The sequence below is a fragment of the Cuculus canorus genome, chromosome 1, assembly GCF_017976375.1.
Source record: "Cuculus canorus isolate bCucCan1 chromosome 1, bCucCan1.pri, whole genome shotgun sequence".
NCBI lineage: Eukaryota > Metazoa > Chordata > Aves > Cuculiformes > Cuculidae > Cuculus > Cuculus canorus.
This window is the reverse complement of record NC_071401.1, coordinates 106,079,499-106,100,074: the sequence shown is the minus strand read 5'-3', so window position 1 is coordinate 106,100,074 and position 20,576 is coordinate 106,079,499. Positions and strand designations below refer to the sequence as shown.

The window sequence follows — 20,576 nt, the reverse complement described above, 5'->3', positions numbered from 1 at the left end:
GAATAAAATAAGTAATTAAACACGGTTGGTTTCTTGCTGTGATCCAGTTCTACATTAAAGAGAAAATGAACCCAGTTCTTTGCTACTATTTTATTGTGCAGATGCTTGTAAAGCAGCTGCATGATTCAGTCTCAAAACAGCCTTACAAGGCTAAAGTCATAAAAACACCAGCTCTATGGGTTAATGCCTGGACAACTGGGTGTCATCTCATAGACTTGATTACAGTAGTTAGGGGAATTACTGGAAGAAGTGTATTGGAGTTGAAGGATTGCGTGGGAACCTTGCATAACCAGTTCTTCAACTGTACATGATGATAGCTGCTATTATTTAAATGTCTTGATGGCAGTTCCCACAATAATCAGAATGGTCTTGAGAAACATATAAGTTCCCTTGGAAGAAAACAAAAGAATAGAGCTTCTAAGGAAGAAGAAATTTCCTAAAGTAAGATCGAATTCAGTGCTTGTAGTAAAAAGAAAATACAAAATATTGCTATGAAGAAACCTATGCTAAGAGGTCTTATGCGTATGCCATATTGAATATAGTCAGGATTACTGATGAGCACTTCAGAATAAGTCATTCATTTCTGTGTTTTCTGGAGAAAGTCTGCTTGTTGCCTTATAGAAGAAAATTCTCTTATAAATCTTGTTGTCCCACCTTAGCAAATGTCTTCTTGTCCTAATAAATCATAGTGTTTTATAAAGACTAGCAATGGGTCTCCTATCATCCCTGCAACTAAAGCAGCTGGGGCCACCACCTGTTAACTCACTTCCAGCACCACTTAATTAGCCTGAATGGCTGTTACTTTTGGGTTTATCTGGCAGAGAAAGAAATGGAAGCAGATGCAGAAAAGGAGAGAGCTACAGGGGATGGTCCAAGAGGTGCAAGGAAGAGCTAGGAGAAGTCAAGGTGTGAAGAGAGGTGGAGAGAGAACAATGGACAGATTTAGGAGCATCTTACAGTGAATTTGTGTGCTCTCTGCTAAATAACAAGTTTTGAGAATTTAAATGTTCAGTCAAACAACAAAACGAACAAATCACAGTTAGGTTAAACCATAAAACGTATTTGCTGGATCTGTGTTGAAGTTGCTAACAACTATGAATATTATTTACTTCCAAAATAAATAAATAAATGAGATGGAAAGAGGTTGTTTATCATCAGCATAAAGATGCAAAGAGGTTGTTTACTGCTTTTGCATAACTAGAAGTTTCATTTACTTTTTACTTAGCTAAAGGCCTTTATTCAATGATTAATGAAAATAAAGAGAAGGAAAGGTGTTTAAATAGCATTCACTACTAAGGTTTTCTCAAGATTTCAGTCAAACCATTAAATAAAAACTTTATTTTTCCTTGTTTTAGAAAAACGTGTTTCTCATAATTATCTTACACCGCAAATTATTCTATTCTCATCAGAAAACTCTCTTACGTGTACTCAATAACATTTCTATACCTGTCCCTGTGTACATTTTATTTTTAGAACCACATATTGAGTTGCTAGGACATACTTGTACAGACTATTAATAAAAGACATCCTTATCGATTTATTTGTAAATTACTTGTGCCAGGTCCTCAGATTAAAGTCATTATGCACAAACAAATTCTTACCTTTTCCTTTTAGCTTAAACCTTTCTTAACTTTTAAGATGAAGCAGCTGAGCAGTGTAAATTTAAATTAAGAAATTCTTAATTACTTGTAGAGACTCTCAGCTGATGAAAATGGTCATAACTGCCTAAAGTTATCCATTTTAAACAAGTTAGCTAGCTGAACACGAATGTCTCTAGAAATCTGCTCTATTAAGTCTTATGAAAAATAATAGAATATTTCATTTCAGCTAATATGAACATCAATAAGGATATTATCCAGATTAATTGGCCATATGCCACATAGGCTTCTGAAAAAGGCCTCTATTTACCAAGCTGTGATAGTCTAAATGTGGCCTAATTATTCCCAGTTCTGCACATAGCTTGAAGTTTTCCCGTTTTTTTTTGTTCCAGATCTGAAGAATAGTTCTGCATTCTTGAAAGCTTGTCTGCATTTTTCTAAATATTAATATAATTTTAGATAGTACTTTCCTCTACATAAGTCAGTTCTCATGTTACCTTAATTTAACAGTAGTTCTCCCTTGGGTATTATCCTTACTTACTCTGATGGCATTAGAAGTTTTGTCATTATGAATAATCAAATGAAGAAATAGAATTAAATCAGATATCCCTTAAGACATATTATAGTGTATTTCTACTGTAATTCCAATGAAAATCTCGCATAAATCAAAATACTGATAAAACAGGCTACTAATTTATTTCCTCATCTTAAGTTGTGGTTTGATGCAGTCAGACTTGAGGGGTTTTTTTCTGATGTCTCTTCCTGAACTCCTCTAGATCGCTAGAAAGGAATCAATGGGAATTGATCCAATTTGTAGAACACAATTCTAATATTGATAGTAGTTTATATTCATTTGCTTCACCCTAATCTTTTATTAATGTTCATTTGCAAAATGCTGTTCATGCTGTTTCCTCCCAATTTTGTACTCCCAAGCTGCTGCTGATAACAAAATATAGAGAAACAGGACAATAAATAGTAAAACTACACATTTTGGAATTAAATAAGGCTGTTACTGTTTTTGTAGTCAGTCTTTTTCAGTACACGGCTTTAATTTCAGACAAACCTAAGACTTGTGAAGAAACTTAGATGCATGAGATTTGTACAGTAGTAAGAAGTTGTGTCTCTTCAGGCCTTTTCGATTTTAATTTATGTCCTCCAGGAGGATGGGCCAGGACATCAATACAGAATCATTTGGGGACATTTAAGAATGTATCATCAATAAAACGTGTCATGCAGACATATCTCCCTGGTTCAAAAGAAGCAGTAGCTGATGACATCGCTTTCTGTTACTAGTTGGGGGGGGGGGGGGGGGAGGAATCACTGGTGGCATTTCTATGAATAACAGAGACATAGTTAAAAGCATATTTAATATAATTTAATAAACATTTTTGATTGCACAAAGTACTTGAGTGCAAGCAGCTATGAAAATAAATGTGTCTGGTTTGAGGTGATGTAGGAGATGAGAGAGTGAATAACAATAGTAAATATTTAGTATTTGGATTTTCTGACCCCACCAAAGAGTTAAAGTTATGTAAATTAAAGCATGAATGGTGTTTAATAGCTCCTGCTGCAGTCAAGTTAAATGGAGCAATTTACAGTCAAAATTTCATTGGAAAAGGTTCCCCACGTTTGCATAAATCTTTGGTACTATCCAACTGCCATTGGACCACCAAAGCTTGTTCTGAACTTGTATGATTAAGTTATGTTCCCTTGCTGCTCTGAAGGTGATGCCTGTGCTTGGGCCACACTGATTAAACCTTAAACCTTTCCGCCAAAATCTAGATCTCTCAGTGCTGGTAAATTTAACTCTCTCTTATCAAGACAAAATAGGTATCTGTAGAGGGGTTTTTTGTTTGTTTTAGTCCTTTAAGGTACTTGCCCCAAGTGAATGGTAGCTCTGGAAAATGGCTGTGGAAAGAGGGAATGAGATGTTTTTCATAATGATGAGAGTGTTCTATCTCTCAAATGAGGCCTCTCTCAAATGATCCTGTGAAAGAAAAGTGTAGTAGCAACAGACAAATGGTGGCCTGCTCCTTCTTTTCTCCTTGATAACAAACATTTCACTTTTCATCTTCCTCTTCCAAAATAAACCCATTTGGAATATATATATATATATATATGTATGTATATGTGTGTGTGTGTGTGTGAAAAAAGGGGTGGAAGGAAGTCGAATTAAATATTGGGTTTATTTTGTTGTACTGGGGTTCTGGTGTTTTTTGTACTTAGTGAATCAACCAATCACTGTTTAGGTGTCTTTTGAAGTGTAAGTTTTATTTCACTGACAATAGGCTTTTCTGAGGAGCTCACATATCAGAGATTTTGTTTTAAGTCTGTCATGTGTAGTGCAGAAATTCAACCAAGATATCTTCCTCTGTCAGTTCTGGGATGAGGCACTGAATTCAGCCACCACTTTGACTCAGACTGAGCTGGAAATTTTTTGCACATCAGGTGAATTGTTCCAGATTATATAATTCATTCCCTTCACTTTTTTTTGGCACTGCAACTAGTTCAAAAAGTGTAAAGATGTAAAACGGTTCATTATGTTTAGCAAGGCCAAGTGGAAAACTGACTGATCCTACAGCAAGTTGGTAATAAGAAATACATCATGTCCTAATAGTCAGTCCCTTTACCACCCATTCCGCAGAATGCCTTTAAAGGTGAAACATGCCATGTAAGTGAATAGTATTATTCATCTTAAGTTTTAACGGGGACTCCCAAGCAAAGGCGAAGCTGGATCGTGTGACAGAGATGAAATTAAATTCAGCCCAGTGTAGGGGGCCACTGCTCAAAATGTAGGACTTGGGCACAGAGTTCAGTGAAATGGGTAGAATTCACCTGCAGCAAGAACTGATTTTCAGCAATAGTAATTACTGAAAGTCATTTCCAGCCAGAAACTATAATTTAACATTAGTTGAATATCATGTTCTTTATGATAGGGTCAAAAAGTAACATTTCTCAAAGTGAGCCTTGCTAAAGGATATCAGCATTGGTTGTTTTGTGAGATGTTACAAGGAGAGTTGGCCAGTTGTTGGGAAAGCTATGTTTGAGGTAGTATTGAGTAAAAAAAGATCAATTCATTATGCAGTCATATTTCGCACATGTTGCCAGACGTTACACTGACGCACAGAACTCTCCGTCAGCACTCAGTGCATCTTCCTCCTTCTTCATCATTTTGAGGTGTGCGTGGTTAAATCTCTTAGAAGACAATTAATCTTTCAAAATGAAGATCAGCATGCTCATTGCTTGAAATCTCAGTCCAAGCTTCTTGTAGTCAGTTATAAACATTTGCCCTAAAAAAAGAGTAGGCACAGCCTCTGCCTCTTAATTTAATAAAAAGTCCTGTCCTGCTGTCTTTTACTGCTGTAATTTAAAACTCTGACCCAATCAACCCGTGAATGCAAATAAGTGAGCAATCTGGAGAAGCAGAATGTTGATTCAGTCACTCTACAGACATTTTCAGGCAGATTTTGAAGATGTACGCGACATTGGCCATTATTAAGCCAGCAAAGATGAATGAACCAATAAATGACCATATTTCACTTTTTTCCATCTGCCAAGATGAAACATTGTCTTGGCATTTGGTTGGGGTTTTTTGTTTGGTCTTTTATTTTCTTAATTTGCACAACAGAATGTTAAAAGACGTGCTGTCCAGTCTTTAATTGACTATTTTTATCAGAAATATTTTTTCCAGCTGGATTGATCTTGGGGATTTTGGTTTTCTTTATGTTTTTCTTTTGTAATCCATTAAAAAAATATCAATTTGTAAGGATGCTGTCTCTGTAAGATTGTTTAAAAGACAAATGGAGAATATTAATGTTCGGCATCACATTTTAAAAATTTGACTGAACTAGTAAAATTAAGCCTTCAAAAAAAAAAATCCACTTATGTTTTTTCCAGTTTAATTTCCTGCGTAGTTGCTTTAGGTGTTTTGTGAAACTTCAGAATGATTTTTAACAGCATGTGCATTTTACTGAAAAGGAACAGTTATTTTCAGTCATTATAGAAGTCCAGAAAATGTCTGTGTGAGAGACAGAGCAAAACGTATCTTTCCTATTGAGGGTCTGTACAATAATTAATAAATTATCTGACACCTGTCAACAGGAAAAAGAAATAAGCAGCCTATTGTTGTGGTAATAACATTCTTACAACGAGATTTTGCTTCTTGTAGGATTATTTTTAACAAAATATGAATGTTCATTTTTAGATATTGTCTACTGGAGGGTGTACTATCAAAAGTAAATTTAAAAAAGAATTTAAGTTTATTAAACAGTTTTACATTAAGCTGCATAGATGGAAGTAAAAAATCTAGTGATACCGATATCAAATTCCTTTGGGTTGTGCTGTTTTGTTCTCAGAGCCACAGGGATTTTTATTTTATTTTCGGCTTGGAATGATTTGCTTCATTATTATGAGTTATCTTCCCAACACTTTGTGGTGTTTTGATCAGCAGTTTATGTCCGGGTCTTAAAACATGTGTTCATTTATATGCTTAGCTGACCAGCTGCCTTCCCTTTTTTTCTTTTTAGCGTGACATTAAAATTGAATGTTTTCTTACATGAATTTTTCAATTCGGAAAATGCATCTTACTTCTTGCGCTGCTAAACTGTTGCCTTTTCTTGGAGGGGGTCTACCCCTTTCCCCTGCCCCATCTTCCAGTGGAGGTAGAGCAGCCCCCCACCTGTGCTTGCCAAGACACAGTCATCCCCCTCTCTTCCTCCCCACAAAGAGGTGAAGTCCCCTGAGTCTGTAATTGCCAGGAGATGAAGCGATGATGGGGAGTGATCACAGTCAATAGCTTTGATTAACAATAAGGTGGAAAATTAGCAATGCTAGCATTCAGTTCCCCTGCTTCCCGTCCCCATATGCTCACCACAGCCTGTGCTGGCTGGTAGGCAGGGTGGTCATTGCGTCTGGCGGGCTGCTGAACGAGACTTGGAGTGGGCAGAGAGGGACAGCGGGCAGCATTTTGGGCAATGCTCCTGGCCACCTTTTGCTGGGTACCACCATGCAGGCAGGGGAAGAACGAAGTGTGCCGTGTGCTGGCACCGTTGCTCTTGCTGTTATGTGTGGATTTAATTGTGTCTGGACGTGTTGTGATTGAAATGGCAAATGCTGTTACTCCTGTGACCCCATCAGCAGCTCTGGTGTTGTTTCCGACAGACTCCGACGACCTAGAGAGGGGAAACGACAGCGGGACACCACTCCCCACCTCTGATAATGGCGACAATTCACTGGGCTACACAGGTAGAGTGCATCTTTCCAAAATATTGCTGACTGCCTACTTCTGACACTTTCCACCTCCATCTGCCATACCACCTGTACATGATGTTTTAATAATCTTTACTAGCTGACTGTCTTTCACCATCACCCTATACTGTTGGGAAATTTTACTGTGTTTTTTAACTAGCTAAGATGACTGTCTTTTTGTGTGCATTACAATATATTTAAATTATTTAAATGTTTCAAGTCCTTTTTTATTGTTGAAACAATGCACCCATTATTTTCTTTCAAAATGGGTGCATTGGTCCACGAGGCAATGTATCATCAGAGAGCAATATTTCTGAAGACCAAAGGCAGGGATTTTTCTATGTGTTTATTTCGGGTTATTTTTTGCTTTGTTTCTGTTGTAAACAAAAGTCAAATTCATTGCAGCAGGGCAAAAAAATCCAAGAGAAACTAAAATGTGGTTGGAGAAGAATCTGTTTCATTAACTCTGCTTTGCATAAACTGGAAAAAATGTGTCTCTAGGCCAAATAAGAAAAGCCACAGATAAGCAGCACAGTGTGTTACAGCAGTGATGTATTAGGGACCCAATCCTGCAACTCCTCTGCACACTGAAATGACACCCAGCTCCAGGAGTAATGCTACTGACCACAACAAGGGCCCAAGCTCAGCTGCAGAGTCCCTGAGTCCAGGGTGTTCATGAACCAATACTGGTCCAGTACAGTGGTAAATTCTAGATCTAAATAACTTTTAGGCTGTGAAGGTAAGTGTTGATTCTTCTAGTGGTAGCAACTTTTGGAAAGGGAACGAAGGGAATGAAGGAGGGAGAATGAATTGGACATTTAGCTGGAAGATAGTCTTTAAATACTTTATCGGTGGTTTGCTGCTGCTCACAATATATAAAATTGCCTGTAGTCAAGTGATTAACAAAAGTGACTGAATCAGATATTCATAATTAAGAGATTCTCACAGGATACAAGGAGAGGATAGTCAGGAATAAGAGAGATTCTTGTCCATTCGTAAAAATTAGAGTCTGTTATACACCGCTTACACTGATTACAGCTTTCATCACTTACTCCTCTCAGTCATTCCTGCATGTGGTTTAAAATCTTGAGACAAAATTTTATTCCAGTTTAAAGCAACTCTTCTCTAAAAAGATTAAAAAACCCCAATACATATTTCCCCTCAGTTGAGAAAACATACGCTGCCTTAGAAAAACTGCATGAACCCTCCTGCATGAACCCTGCTGGATGTGTATTACGTAGACTTTTCTAACTTCTAAATATTCCTAATATTTTTTTTCTAAATCGCTATTCTTTTCCCCTCCTCCTAATTTGGTTCATTGGTGCTCCTTGATTCATAGGCTGTCATCACAGTGACAAAATGAAATTTAAACGTAACTTGAAGAATGTTTCTTTTAATTTACCGTAAGTTGGGTATTTGCTATCAGCATACTGGGCTGGGAACAATGATTGCTCGGTCCTGTGTTTAAGTACCCACTAATTTATTTGGGACGACAGGTCAGACCCTATTATTAGTAAGTTACTTAGTTTTACACAGAGAGGTGCAACCTGTTCCCCTCCAGACCCCCTGGGCTGGGGCAGATGCCCAACACGCAGCTTCCCTTGCCTGCCAATCACATCTGCCCTCAGGAGTGGCAGGGGGGGCTCTGCATGCACCCTCCATCATCTTTTCCCTCTGGCGTGTTTCAGAGAGGGGCTGGAAGCTTGAGGCAAGACCTCTCACAGCAGGGAGGTGAAGGCAGGCAGAGGGTGCCAGGGCTGCAGGTGCTGCCACGCCCCAGCAGAGACTTTGTCTCACCTTCCAGGGTCGTAGTTAAGGCATACAAGGCAGTGTTTAAGACTATGGATGTTTAAGACATGGGACCATTTCCCAAGCAGACCACAAGACTACTCAGCATCTGTGCATCCATGTGGATCCTTCACCTGTATCTAGGTGTGCATGTACATCTGGGCACCACATCCAAGGACAAGCCCTCTGCCAGGTATTGCGGCTGTTTAACCTGCCTCTCGGAGACTAATGGGGTCGTTTGGGAGGACTGAAAAAATCAAATCCTGGTCTAGTAGTTCCCCAGAGGCTCCAGATCTTAACCATAGGCCATATCTGAACAGGCATTCTCCAAGCAAATACAAAAGTCAGAATCAAGTTAGAAGCAAACACAAGCTGAACAAAAATAAAAAACAGGGGGACAGCTGGCTTTTAATTTCAGTGTTTGTGTCTCTATTTGAATGAACACTGAATGAAGGAAAGACCAAATTTTCAATGTTTAAAGATTTAATGATCCTTTTTTGTTTCCTCCTCTCTGTAATAGTAATCAGTAGCAGTATGTGTATATAACTTGGTTTATATGGAGAAGTCCTGGGGCATTTACTTAAATTAGTCCAACAGCTTTCAGTAGTAACCAGTAAGGGTTATTAAAAGTAACATTGACTGTAATACAGTCTTAGAGGTAAAGTTGCATTTTTTTTCTAATTCATGGGCCCAATATGGAGTTCCTGGGTTTTTCAGTTATTCTTAGATCATTTTTGTTCTCTTTTAGGTATAGAATTTAGTTCTTCCAAAGGAAAACTATTCCAGGATCTTATTCTACTGAAAATTATCTGACTCATACCTAAAATCATTCAGATGAAGTCCAGGATGTCTAGACCTGTTGGATAAAAATAGGAGCATTTTATTTTTTAATTCTATATTTATCTTAAAGTGGTGTCTGAATGGACAAAACCAGAACAAACTAGTAGCTGCTCTCATACAGTTTGATGATAAATTTTTACTAATGCTGAAAGCAGTGATGTATCCATAGGGTGCACCTTCCTTCCAGTTCCATCTAAGTTTAGCTGTGAGGTAAATAAGCAAAGTATTTGCTTATATGGGAGGTTTCAGGGTTAAAGACTAATTTTTTCCTACCTATTTTTCTTTCCACATATGCTTTTCAGGATGCATATATGCAGCTGTTTCATACTGTTCTGAAGTAGAGGTACATGACTTTTGGAGAGTGTTTCAGTGTGTTCTCCTAAAGCCTCCTGTAAATTAGTAGATTTTCAGCTATCCCATTAGGTTATGTTGTCTCAACTGTGGATGTAAATGCTTGCCTTGAGAAGCAACCTTGTACCAAACAGGAAACATATCACTTTCAGGGGAGAAAGTGGACTTGCTAACCCAAGCTATTTTCAGATAAAGATTAAAACTGTTGATAAATTTCAAGATGGTTATAACGGGAAAATGATGGCCTTGTATTTGACTTTTCATGATTCTTAGTATGTTACAGGACTAAATTTGAGATTTTTATATGTCTCTAATCATTATGGTAATGTGGTATCCAATGGATTGTTGTAGTTTTTACAGATATCAAGGTTCTAAATGTTTACATGTTTTTATTATCAAAATAATTATTATTAATTAACTGTAGACCCAAATGGAGAGTCTGTATACACATCTATATTAAAGATGACCACTAGTGGAAAGTATTTGTAATGTAAATAAATGGGGGCTGAATAAATAACAAATCAAGAAAGAAAGTTCAGTTACTGAGGACTGCTCTGTACGCATAACATTGATATTAGACTGAAGAAGTTTTTAGGAAGGTTTTCTATTGCATATTTGATACGAGAGAAATGCTAAGAATATTAAAAAAAAAAAAAACAAAAAACAAACCTGGTATGACCGCATGAGTAACATATTTAAAATTCTAGACACATGTGGATTGATTAAGCAAATGGTGTAGTGTTAAGAAACCCAAAACCTTTTAACTGTAACTCTGTGAGTTGAAATAAATGAGCCAGGAAGATTACCCTGTCTACGTCTTCACAAAAGACCAATTCTGTTCTGTCAAAGCAAGATTGGAAAATAATTGCATAGTTACACCACGCAATAGCAAAAAATCTAGACTACTATTTCAACTATGTGCAAAAGAACAGACCAGGTCACAGTGACATTCAATGGGATAGAAGCATATGATTTTGATATTTATGTTGTACTTAATTCGCCCTACAGAAAACATCTAAAGTTGATTTCTGAAATGCTCTATAGTTATGCCTGCTTCTCCTTCTGCAGACTTTAAGTGAACTTTAGGTAACATAGTGACGTAGGTATCAATAGATCATCACAGTTAAGCCACATCACCATCAGCTTATTTTGGAAAAAGTAAGTGATAGGAATGCGCAACAGAGAATATAATGAAATCTTTTTTGGTGATTTAAGGAAGGCAGGTGAAAGGAACGTTCAAGTAGGACTTCAGTTCTTTATCAAGTTTAGAGCTCTGAAGACATCAAAGACTATCGTTTGTATGGTTACTTTAGAGTGAAAAGGAGCCATTAGGGTACCCATTCTTATTTTTTTCATTAAAGTCCTGGAGATATGTACAGGGAAAAACAGAAAAGGAAAGGAAGCAAGGGAAAGGATCTAGGAGAGTTTGCGCTGTGTATCAGAGAAGAAATATGGAAAATCATTCAAATAAGATAGTGGAGGAATTTAGGAGATGAAGAGCTCTGAAAAAGGCTCATAGATGGAAGGGTCATAAATGACATCAAGATTTCCAAAAGAAATAGTGTGGTTAGTGGTGAAATGGAGCAAATGATTTGCTGAACGATGTCCTCTAGTGCCTGAGGAGCTTTGAAAGCCACTACCCTACAGCAAGGAACAGGGAGTGAAGAAGACTGAAGAACACAAGACAAAACTGCCTTGACTAAAACTATTAAACATACTGTTCTGTTTAATATTTACCTGTAAGAGCATATTTTCAAGAACAGAGTGAGGTAATTATTATTTCCACATCAGGCTTCACACGTCGTTTATGAGCCTTATTAGTAAAGTAACCACTGTTAGTTCACAGGATTCTCTTTTCCTCCCTGAAATAGGGCAAGGGCAGTAAGCACCTAGTATTAGCCTCAGTTATTTTCCACATAATCCATGGTTGCAGAGTAATCTCTAAACGTGCATAGTGCTGTGTTATTGAAGTGTGTGCATGCATTATATTCCAGGTATTAGCGCATTTCCTGTTTAACTGTGACACATATATTTGGGATTATTTAACAGATCACAGGTTATTGCTTGTGTTACAGAGATCAGAATGATGGCTTGTTAAATTAGCACTACATAGTCAAACATTTGCAGACAAGGATCACCACTCGTCATTAAGTAGATCCATGACTTTCTAAAGGAATCTTTCCAAATAAACTTTTTTATTCGGTTTTCTCAAAAGACTCTTCCACTATGCAAAGAAATCCTGCAGTTCCTACTTGTGACCCACAGTCAGAATTTGATTTGATTTTTTTTTTCCCATGATTTTAATCATGAAATCATTGTGGTGATGTTCTTTTATATGACAAGAGATCCCATCCTTTTTTCTCACATTACTTTGCTTTTATACTACTATATTTTACATGATCAGGAGAATCATTTATACTGGATCACCACTTGTCCCAAGTCAACAAAAACAGATTGCCCTTGGTGAGCATTTCAAGAAATGAAGGGGAAATTTCTTTTAACTGCAGAAACATTTCTGAGACGTTTATTTTATTCCAATAATCTCACATAGGCTATCATATGTATTATAGAGTGTTTGTTTTGAAAATTGGTAGTTCTAAAAACACATCCCAGAAGAGACTTCTAAGATTTCTTTGACATCAAAGGTGGATATCTACAATAATATCTTGAGAGAAATGGAGTATTTTTGAGCTATTTCTTTTCTAACAGTATAGTAGAGGTAGTAAATGCTCATATAGATTTTGTCGCTGAGCGAAGAAGATGCTATGATATGCAACAGGATAGCAACTAAAAATGTCCCAAAGAAATAGTTGCTATTCTATTTGACAGTCCTAAATTATAAATTTTAGCTTAAGGATTAGTTAGAAAGAATGAGAAATCTTGTGAAAAAAACACATGAAACAAAACCAGAGTTCATCTAATGGGGTGCGAAAAGTGTTGAATGAAGATATGTGTTGTGTAGTTTGGATATTTTAGGTGGAGAGAAGGCTGTAGAAAACCATATTTCAGATGTGAAGCAGGTAGGTAGCAATGTCTGAACAAAACAAAGATCTTATTTCCATAGAAGTATTCAAAGTAAGCTACCAGCAGGTCTCATATTACACTGAGTTCATCATGTCCAACAACTTGAAGAGACAAATACTTGTTTGTACTCCAGAACCAGCAGACATCTGACGGTGTGAATGAATCACTAGATTACATCTCAACAACATGAATTTCATCGCAGTTACTGAATCTTTACTGCTAGCAGTAATATGTAGTAGACTTCTGCTTGACTTTTATACATCAGGATTATGTGCAAAGCTAGAAGTTCTGACCTCTTTCATCATCTTTCTCTTTTTAAAAACTTGTCAACTGAGAAAGCATGCTTCTGAGTCATTGGGAGAAACAGCACAGCGCCTCATGATAGAAGATAATCTCCTGTTCTTGTCTATCAGCTATCTCTCTATTCCCCATGTCAACCTAAATGACCGGAAAGGTCCCTTCAGTTTCATGCCTCTCTTTCCAAGCATTCTTCTCATACAGATATGGAGGATATTTTTAATATGGATTAAAAGATAGATATAACACAAATCAATAAAATTGCCTGTCAACGATAGCGATGTTCAGGCAATAATAATTTAATTAAAACATATAGTAGCAATATTGGAACACAGATACTCCCACTTACGTAAATCTTGCTCTGTCAGTTTTTATGAAAAACTTTATAGAATATATTCTGCTCCAGTTATTGTGTTACATTTCAGGGCAGAGCTTTGATTAAAACAGGAAACAATGACAATGTCTCATGTTTCTCAACCAATTAGAGAGTTTTCTGGTAGCCAACAGAACAATTTAAATTGACAACCACCCACCCCCCAGAAAAAAGAAAAAGAAAAGAAAATAGACAGCAAAACTTTGTGCGAAGAATTAATCTAATAGTGATATTAGTAGTCATATATGTCCCTATGTAGCTGAGATACTACAGATTTTTCTAAACAACCCTACCTCAAGAAGATGAATTTGATCTAGCAAAGGTGCAGGAAAAAGGTTATTAAAGTAATCAGGGAATATAAAGCTTATTGTGGCAGAGATCATAGTGAAAGGGGGGATGTGATTGGCATTTGTTGCCAGCCTTATGTTCATAGAGAACACATAGAAAAAGGTATTTTAGCTACAGAAGTTGTTGGCTGTAAAACTTAAAGAAATCCAGTTATTGGTAAATTGAGTATCTCAAACAGTGCTCAACGTGTGCTCATACAATGAGTAATTCTAAGCTTTTACTCATACAATACTACTTACTTGAGAAAAGAATAAGAAGGAATAAAATAGGCCCTAGTTAATTTAAATAGAAATTTAGGATGTTTTACAGCAACAGATTCCAGACCAGTTTTCAGACAGGAGTTTGAAATTTCCTTTCCAAAGATTTAAATTTGTGATAGGCTATGAGTGCTAGATTTGATTCCCCAGGATTAGTATTTTTTTCTTGAGTTTATGAGTTCCTCATTAATTACGAGACAAGTAAAATCCAAACAAAAAGCAATCACAGTGTATTATACTTTCTTTTTCACATTTGGACCGCCGCAGCCAGGAACCACTGGAGCTGATGAGAGGCTTTCTGCTGAGAGCACCCTAGCAAGAGCAAAGACAGAGCAAATTGCCCTCAGACACTGCTGTCAGTTCAGTGAATTAAATATGCAAAGCAATTTGTGAAGATGTTCAGAAGTGCAAATTTATGTCAGTAGGTCAAAAGAGTACGAAATATCACAGGGTGAGAAAGGTAAGAGGACATCACTCATGTTCCTCATCATGGTGTGTTATACCAATTAGTCTTTTTTTTAGCCAATTAAAGAAGTAGGAATTTAGTAATGTGCATAGGCTCATTAATGCATAGCAGTGAAATGCACTGTATAGGTGACATTCTTTTTTGTTTGAAATAATGCTGGGTTTTAAGTGTTATAGGAAAAGAAAAACATTGAAAGGTAATTTCTTATAATTCAAACATTAGCATTGTTGGTCATTTTTCTTGGTAATTCCTATATAGGATCACAGATTTACATGATAATTCAGATTGGAAACAACCATTGGAGGTCTGTTTCTTCCCCAGGGTGAACAAGCCCCTGCCCCTCAGCTTCCTAGGCAAGTGCTTCAGCGCAGACCATCACGGTGAACCTCTGTTGAATTTGTTCCAGATTAGCAATGCTTTTTCTTGCACTTGGAAGCCCAAAACTGGATGCAGTACTCCAGATGAGTGCTGAGTAGAGGGGGATAATCGCTTCCCTTGATCCTACTACCTGTTACTCTTGTGCAGCCCAGGATGCTGCTGGCCATCTCTGTTGCCAGAGCAGGCTGCTAGTTCACACCCTGCTTGCTGCCAGCACAGAGCCCCAGCGCCTTCCCAGCAGAGCTGCATCTGAGCCTGGCAGCCCCTAGCTGGTATGGATGCAGGAGATTCTTTCTTTCTTCCCACAGCAGGACTTGGCATTTGTCCTTGTTAAAGTTCATTAGGTTCTTCTTGGGCTGTTCCTCCAGCCAGACTGGCTCCCTCCAGGTGGCAGCCCAGTTGTTGGGTGCGTGGACTGGTCCCCCCATTTTGGTTTTGCCTGCAAACATGAGGAGTGTGCCCTTTCTCTCCTCCTCCAAGTCACTAATAGTCATCCTAAGCAGGCCAGCTCCCAGGACAGATCTGGCAGTCGTTGTTCTTATCACTGTGCTCCAGGTAGGCTGCAGCTCAATAACCATTACCTTCTGAGATAATGAATCATCAAGTTTTTACTCATCTGGTGGCTCACAGATCCAGATCTTAATGTCACTGCTTGGATACAGGAATATTGTGGGAAACAGTGCTGAACCCAACACAGGGGAGTCACAAAACCCCAAAGAATCTATCCAATTAATATTTCCCATCAAAACTGGTCACTCCTTTTAGAATTATATATAACTGCAACTATTCTCCCAGTATCATAGCTTCATACATGAACACTGAATAAGAAAATAAAAATGCCTATCAGAAGATCCAGAGTTATTTTTATCAGATCCTTCTACAAGTACAACTAGACATTTATTTCAGTGCTTTTACATTACTTATCCATTAAGTGTAACAAATTGAACCATCACCTACAAGCATTAAAACATTGTAGAGTGGTTTAGAAGGAACTGTACTGATTTTCAGTGAGCCTTGTATTAGAAAAGAGACATTTTTCTGCTGTACAATTTACTGGACAATATATTATTTAGAGAGTTTCTATCTGATGCTTCCTAAAAGGCAGTGAAAAATTACTACTAAAACTCACTGCTGCTTTCTTTATTGCATAAAATCCTACATTATTTTTCACTTCTAAATATAGACAGACTCCGTTTTTATTTTTTTCCAACCTATGAATATTTTGAAATAATCTCTTCCAAATCTGAACTGGCTTTGTGACTATATTCTCTGCCTTTTCTTACTCTTCTTTTTATACCCGTCAGCTGGTTCTTGTGAGGCAATAAAATTCATTTGCTTCAGTTTCCTGTTTTCTTTTATTTTTCCCTAATTTCATGGTTTGAATATCCAAAAGAAAAAGAGGAGTTGCAGTTTGGCTAAACTTGGATTAACCAGCCCACTCAAACATTCATAACTTAGCCACACGAAAAGCACTGAAAAACTGTTTTCTGTATTTGTTTCCATCTAATCTCTAGCAGAATAAATTTCTCTTTCTTGTTCATGGATTAGTGCAAAGCCAAATATAAGATTTTGCTTTTTTCTGTTAGGAGTAATTATTGTCCAAGGGGAAACCAAATTGATTTTCAGTAGATTTAAACTTCCAGATAGTAAACCATCATTTGCTTCTTTTTCAGCAAGACTGCTTGCACTCTGATGCCTAATGAGGCATTTCATACTTTCATAGGTAGATTTGTTTTGTTTAATTTTTTGCTTGAAAAATAATACTACAGTCCTCACATCAATAGAAATGGTAAACTTTAACAGGAAGCACAAAAGAACAGAAAAGGAAGGTGAAAGGATCATGAACTTACCAATCAAATGATTATAAAGTTAGCGTTCTAGGTTTCTTATGAAACCCTAAATGGCAAATTTAGCATAATGTCTGGTGGGGGAGGAAGATGCCTATTTCTCTGGAAAAAAACTACCATGCATTATTCAGGTATTATATAGAGCGTAGAGACTATTTTTAATGAACAGTAAGGACATCACAGGAGGCTAAAAATGGTTTGGGGGTTATTTTTTCCTCCAAAATTGTAGCTATTTAATTATGCCTTCCAGACCATTATCAAACGGACAAAATAGAAAGAAAGGTTATTTGGAAAGATACAGTAGGGATCTGAGGGAATAGTGTGAATGCTGTTGCACAATATTCACACAAATCGTTGTCAACAGGATTTTCAGTTATTGAGCATGCAATATCACCCATGAGATAACTGGACTTTAATGCAAAATTTATATGTATAACTACTCCTGGGCGTATTGAGAATTACTTAATAATATTACAGCTGTAACATAAGCAAAATAATCAGATAGCATACAATGAGAAATTAAATAAACCCTCTAAAAAAAAAGTAGAACTGATAGAGATATAGAATGATTTGGGTTTGAAGGGACCCTAAAGATCAGGGATCTTCTAATAGAAGGCAGGGACACCTTCCGTTAGATCAGGTTGCTCAAAGCCTTATCCAGCCTGGCCTTGAACAACTCCAGTGATGGGGCATCCACAACTCCTCTGGGCAACCTGTTCCAATGCCTCATCACCCTCACAGTAAAAAAAAAAATTTCCTAATATGTAATCTAAACCTCCCTTCTTTCGGCTTAAAACCATTCCCCCTTGTCCTGTTACTACGCTCCCTGATAAAAGCTCCTCTCCAGCTTTCCTGTAGGCCTCCTTTAAGTTCTGGAAGCCTGCTGTAAGTTCTCATTGTAGCCTTCTCTTCTCTAGGCTAAAGCAAACCCAACTCTCTCAGCCTGTCCTCGTATCGGAGGTGCTTCAGCCCTGTGATCATCTCCATAGCCTTCCTCTGGACTCACTCTAACAGATTAATGTACTTCCTGTGCTGAGGACTCCAGAAGTGAATGCAGTACTCTAGGTGAGGTCTTATGAGAGTGGAGCAGAGGTCAAGAATCACCTCCTTTGACCTGCTGGTCATGATTCTGATGCAGCCCAGGATACAGTTGACTTTCTGGGCTGCAATCATGCATTGCCTCTTCATACTGAGTTTCTCATCCACCAGCACTTCCAAGTTGTTCTCTTCAGAGCTAATACTACTGCTTCAATTTATTCTGTCCTCAGCCTGTATATGTTCTTTGGATTGCCCTGACCCAGGTGCAGGGCCTTGCACTTGGCCTTGTTGAACTTCATGAGGTTTGCTTAGGCCCACATCTCAAGCCTGTCAAGGTCCGTCTGGGTGGCATCCGTTCCCTCCAGCATACTGACTATGCCACAGAGCTTGATGTCATATCACACTGAACATGTAATTATTTTTTTTCCTTCCCTTTGCAAGGATGTATTGAAGATCTGGAGAAAAATAAAAAAAAATATTCATAATCACAATGTTGTGATTCCAGACAGCCCCTGATGTAAGCGTTTAAAAATTCAAGATCTTGTAAGGGCATGCAAGCCAGGTAAACAATATAATCATCCCAAAGAGAAGAGTTTATAATGAAATTAAGGACATTCAGAGGAAATGTTTGTTTAGGTAAATGAGGTGTGCACTTTTCTTAATAAGCAAGATCACTTGTAACACATTGCTAACAGCTACACAGTCATAGTCTAGGCTTCACCTCAGCACATCAGCATAGCAAGTCATTTTTTTAACTTATTAAGAATAGTCAATATTGAGAAAAATGTTCTCTAAAGTTTGTATTAACACGCAGGGATCTCATCAATGTATATAAATACCTAAAGGGAGAGTGCAAAGAGAATGAGACTAGGCTTTTTTCAGTGATTCCCAGAGACAGGACAAGAGGTGATGGGCACAAACTGAAATATAGGAGGTTCCCTCTTAACATCAGGGAATACTTTTTCATTGTGAGGATGACAGAGCCCAGAGAGGTTGTAGAGTCTCCATTCTTGCAGATATTAAAAAGGTACCTGGACATGGTCCTGGGCAACTGGCTATAGGTGGCGCTACCTGAACAGGGACAAGATGACCTCCAGAAGTCCCTACCAGCCAGTGTGTGATTCTGTAATGTATGAACTTTAACAACAACAACAAAACACAAAAGAGTTTTCTTGTTCTTAACCTAGTTGGGGCCATTTTATTCACCAAAAATGTTCATTTGGAAACTATAAGATGTGAGGAAGAGCAAGATTATTTGGCTACCTTTAAACTCCAGAATGCAGAGGCTTTATATTTCCAGAGCAAGATGAAAACCGCCACTGAGATTAGGAGCTGTCTGCTCTTTTTTCCAGGAGCACAACCTAGAATTGTAGAACCCTATTGTTATTGACAGGAATGTACTTTTACCATACAAACATGTTAGAAGATGCTTCTATTGCTTAAGTGCTTTATAAACTAATTAATTTATATATAAATTCAGTATAAGTAAAGTACAAGCTTATTTGCATGTATACTCCAAAGTACATCAGGCTCGCTGTGTTTCTGTCCTTGCCAGCATGCTGAATATCAATCCAAACCAAGACAGCTACCAATATTACCAAGAGAGCACGGACCTGGAGGAGAACACAATAGAGAAGATAACTGATTTTTTTTTTTCAAACTTAGGTAACTGTAAATATAATACCTAGAAAGAATGAACTTAGTGAGATCTCTTTCATAATAGCTCTATAAATGTTTCCTGACGAGTGGATGCAGCTAGTTTTAAAATCTGAATAATTAATCCATTTGTAATACCCAGCTGGCATCTTTATGAGTTTTCTATTTCTTTGGTTGGAAAATGTCCTCCTATTAAGGTTCAGGTCTTTTTGTAGCTGCATATGCTCTTAAAATCTGCTGTCCAGAAGCTGAAGTGAGATAAAGAAAAAGCATCATGACACATTTAATTTGGCAGGATGATCAAAGCGGGATGTATTTAGGCAGACAAGTGTATCAAAGTGATGCAGTTTGAAATGACTGAGTTAGCATTTCTAAGACTGTGTCCTCATGATAGGCTCTGCAGTGGTGCTGGCAGGGTAGTGCAGTGTTAGAAAGTGTTGTACATCCATCAGGACACAGCTTGAACTGAATATAGTGAGAAATTACAGTTCATGGCAATCTTTTCCTGCCTATATTAATTTCCCTGTAGCCATAACACATCTGTTTATGGTAAGACTAATCCAATGCCCCTCCAGCTGCAGTCCATTTACTTCAGCCAGCAATGGATCCAATAAAACTATTCATGGGAATATTGAAAAAAATTACTAAAAACTGAGTTAAAGGCATGAGTCCAACTAGAACAATATAACATACTAAGTCCTCTTGAAATGTAGTTTTCTTCTTTTTTTCTACCAAGTCAGTGAAGATTCCAGTCCTGCAACATATGAAGCATTTCTTTAATTATGTTTTTTTGCTTGCTTACTTGCTTGTGTTTTTGAGTACAGATAAAGAACATACTTTCAGGACTATGTCAGAGCACTCAAATAATAGAATAAGTGGATTCTAAGTATGTCACTTATCAGTAGGGTTAAATTTAAATTTGAAGTCTTTTTCTTGCAAGAATTTTTTAAAATAAATTCATAAAAGCCTATTCTTCATTTGCTCTTCAGTATTGCAGAATCAGTTTATCCTTTTGCTAGATGAGATTAATGGAATAAAAATTTGTTCCGAATTCTTCTGAAACCACCT

The 20,576-nt window shown here is 37.4% G+C and overlaps 1 protein-coding gene across 7 annotated transcripts in view; it reads left to right on the top strand.

Moving 5' to 3' along the window:
• The window catches only part of ROBO1 (roundabout guidance receptor 1), a 620,749-nt gene that overhangs the window by 247,232 nt on the left and 352,941 nt on the right, over nt 1-20,576 (top strand). For 6 of the 7 annotated variants that reach the window (XM_054076888.1, XM_054076894.1, XM_054076881.1 and 3 more), the window contains exon 2: nt 6,759-6,842. The exons of the other annotated variant lie outside the window; for it this stretch is intronic. In XM_054076888.1, coding sequence (XP_053932863.1) covers nt 6,759-6,842 — 84 coding nt within the window. The remainder of the gene's footprint in view (nt 1-6,758; nt 6,843-20,576) is intronic. 7 annotated transcript variants of the gene reach the window in all.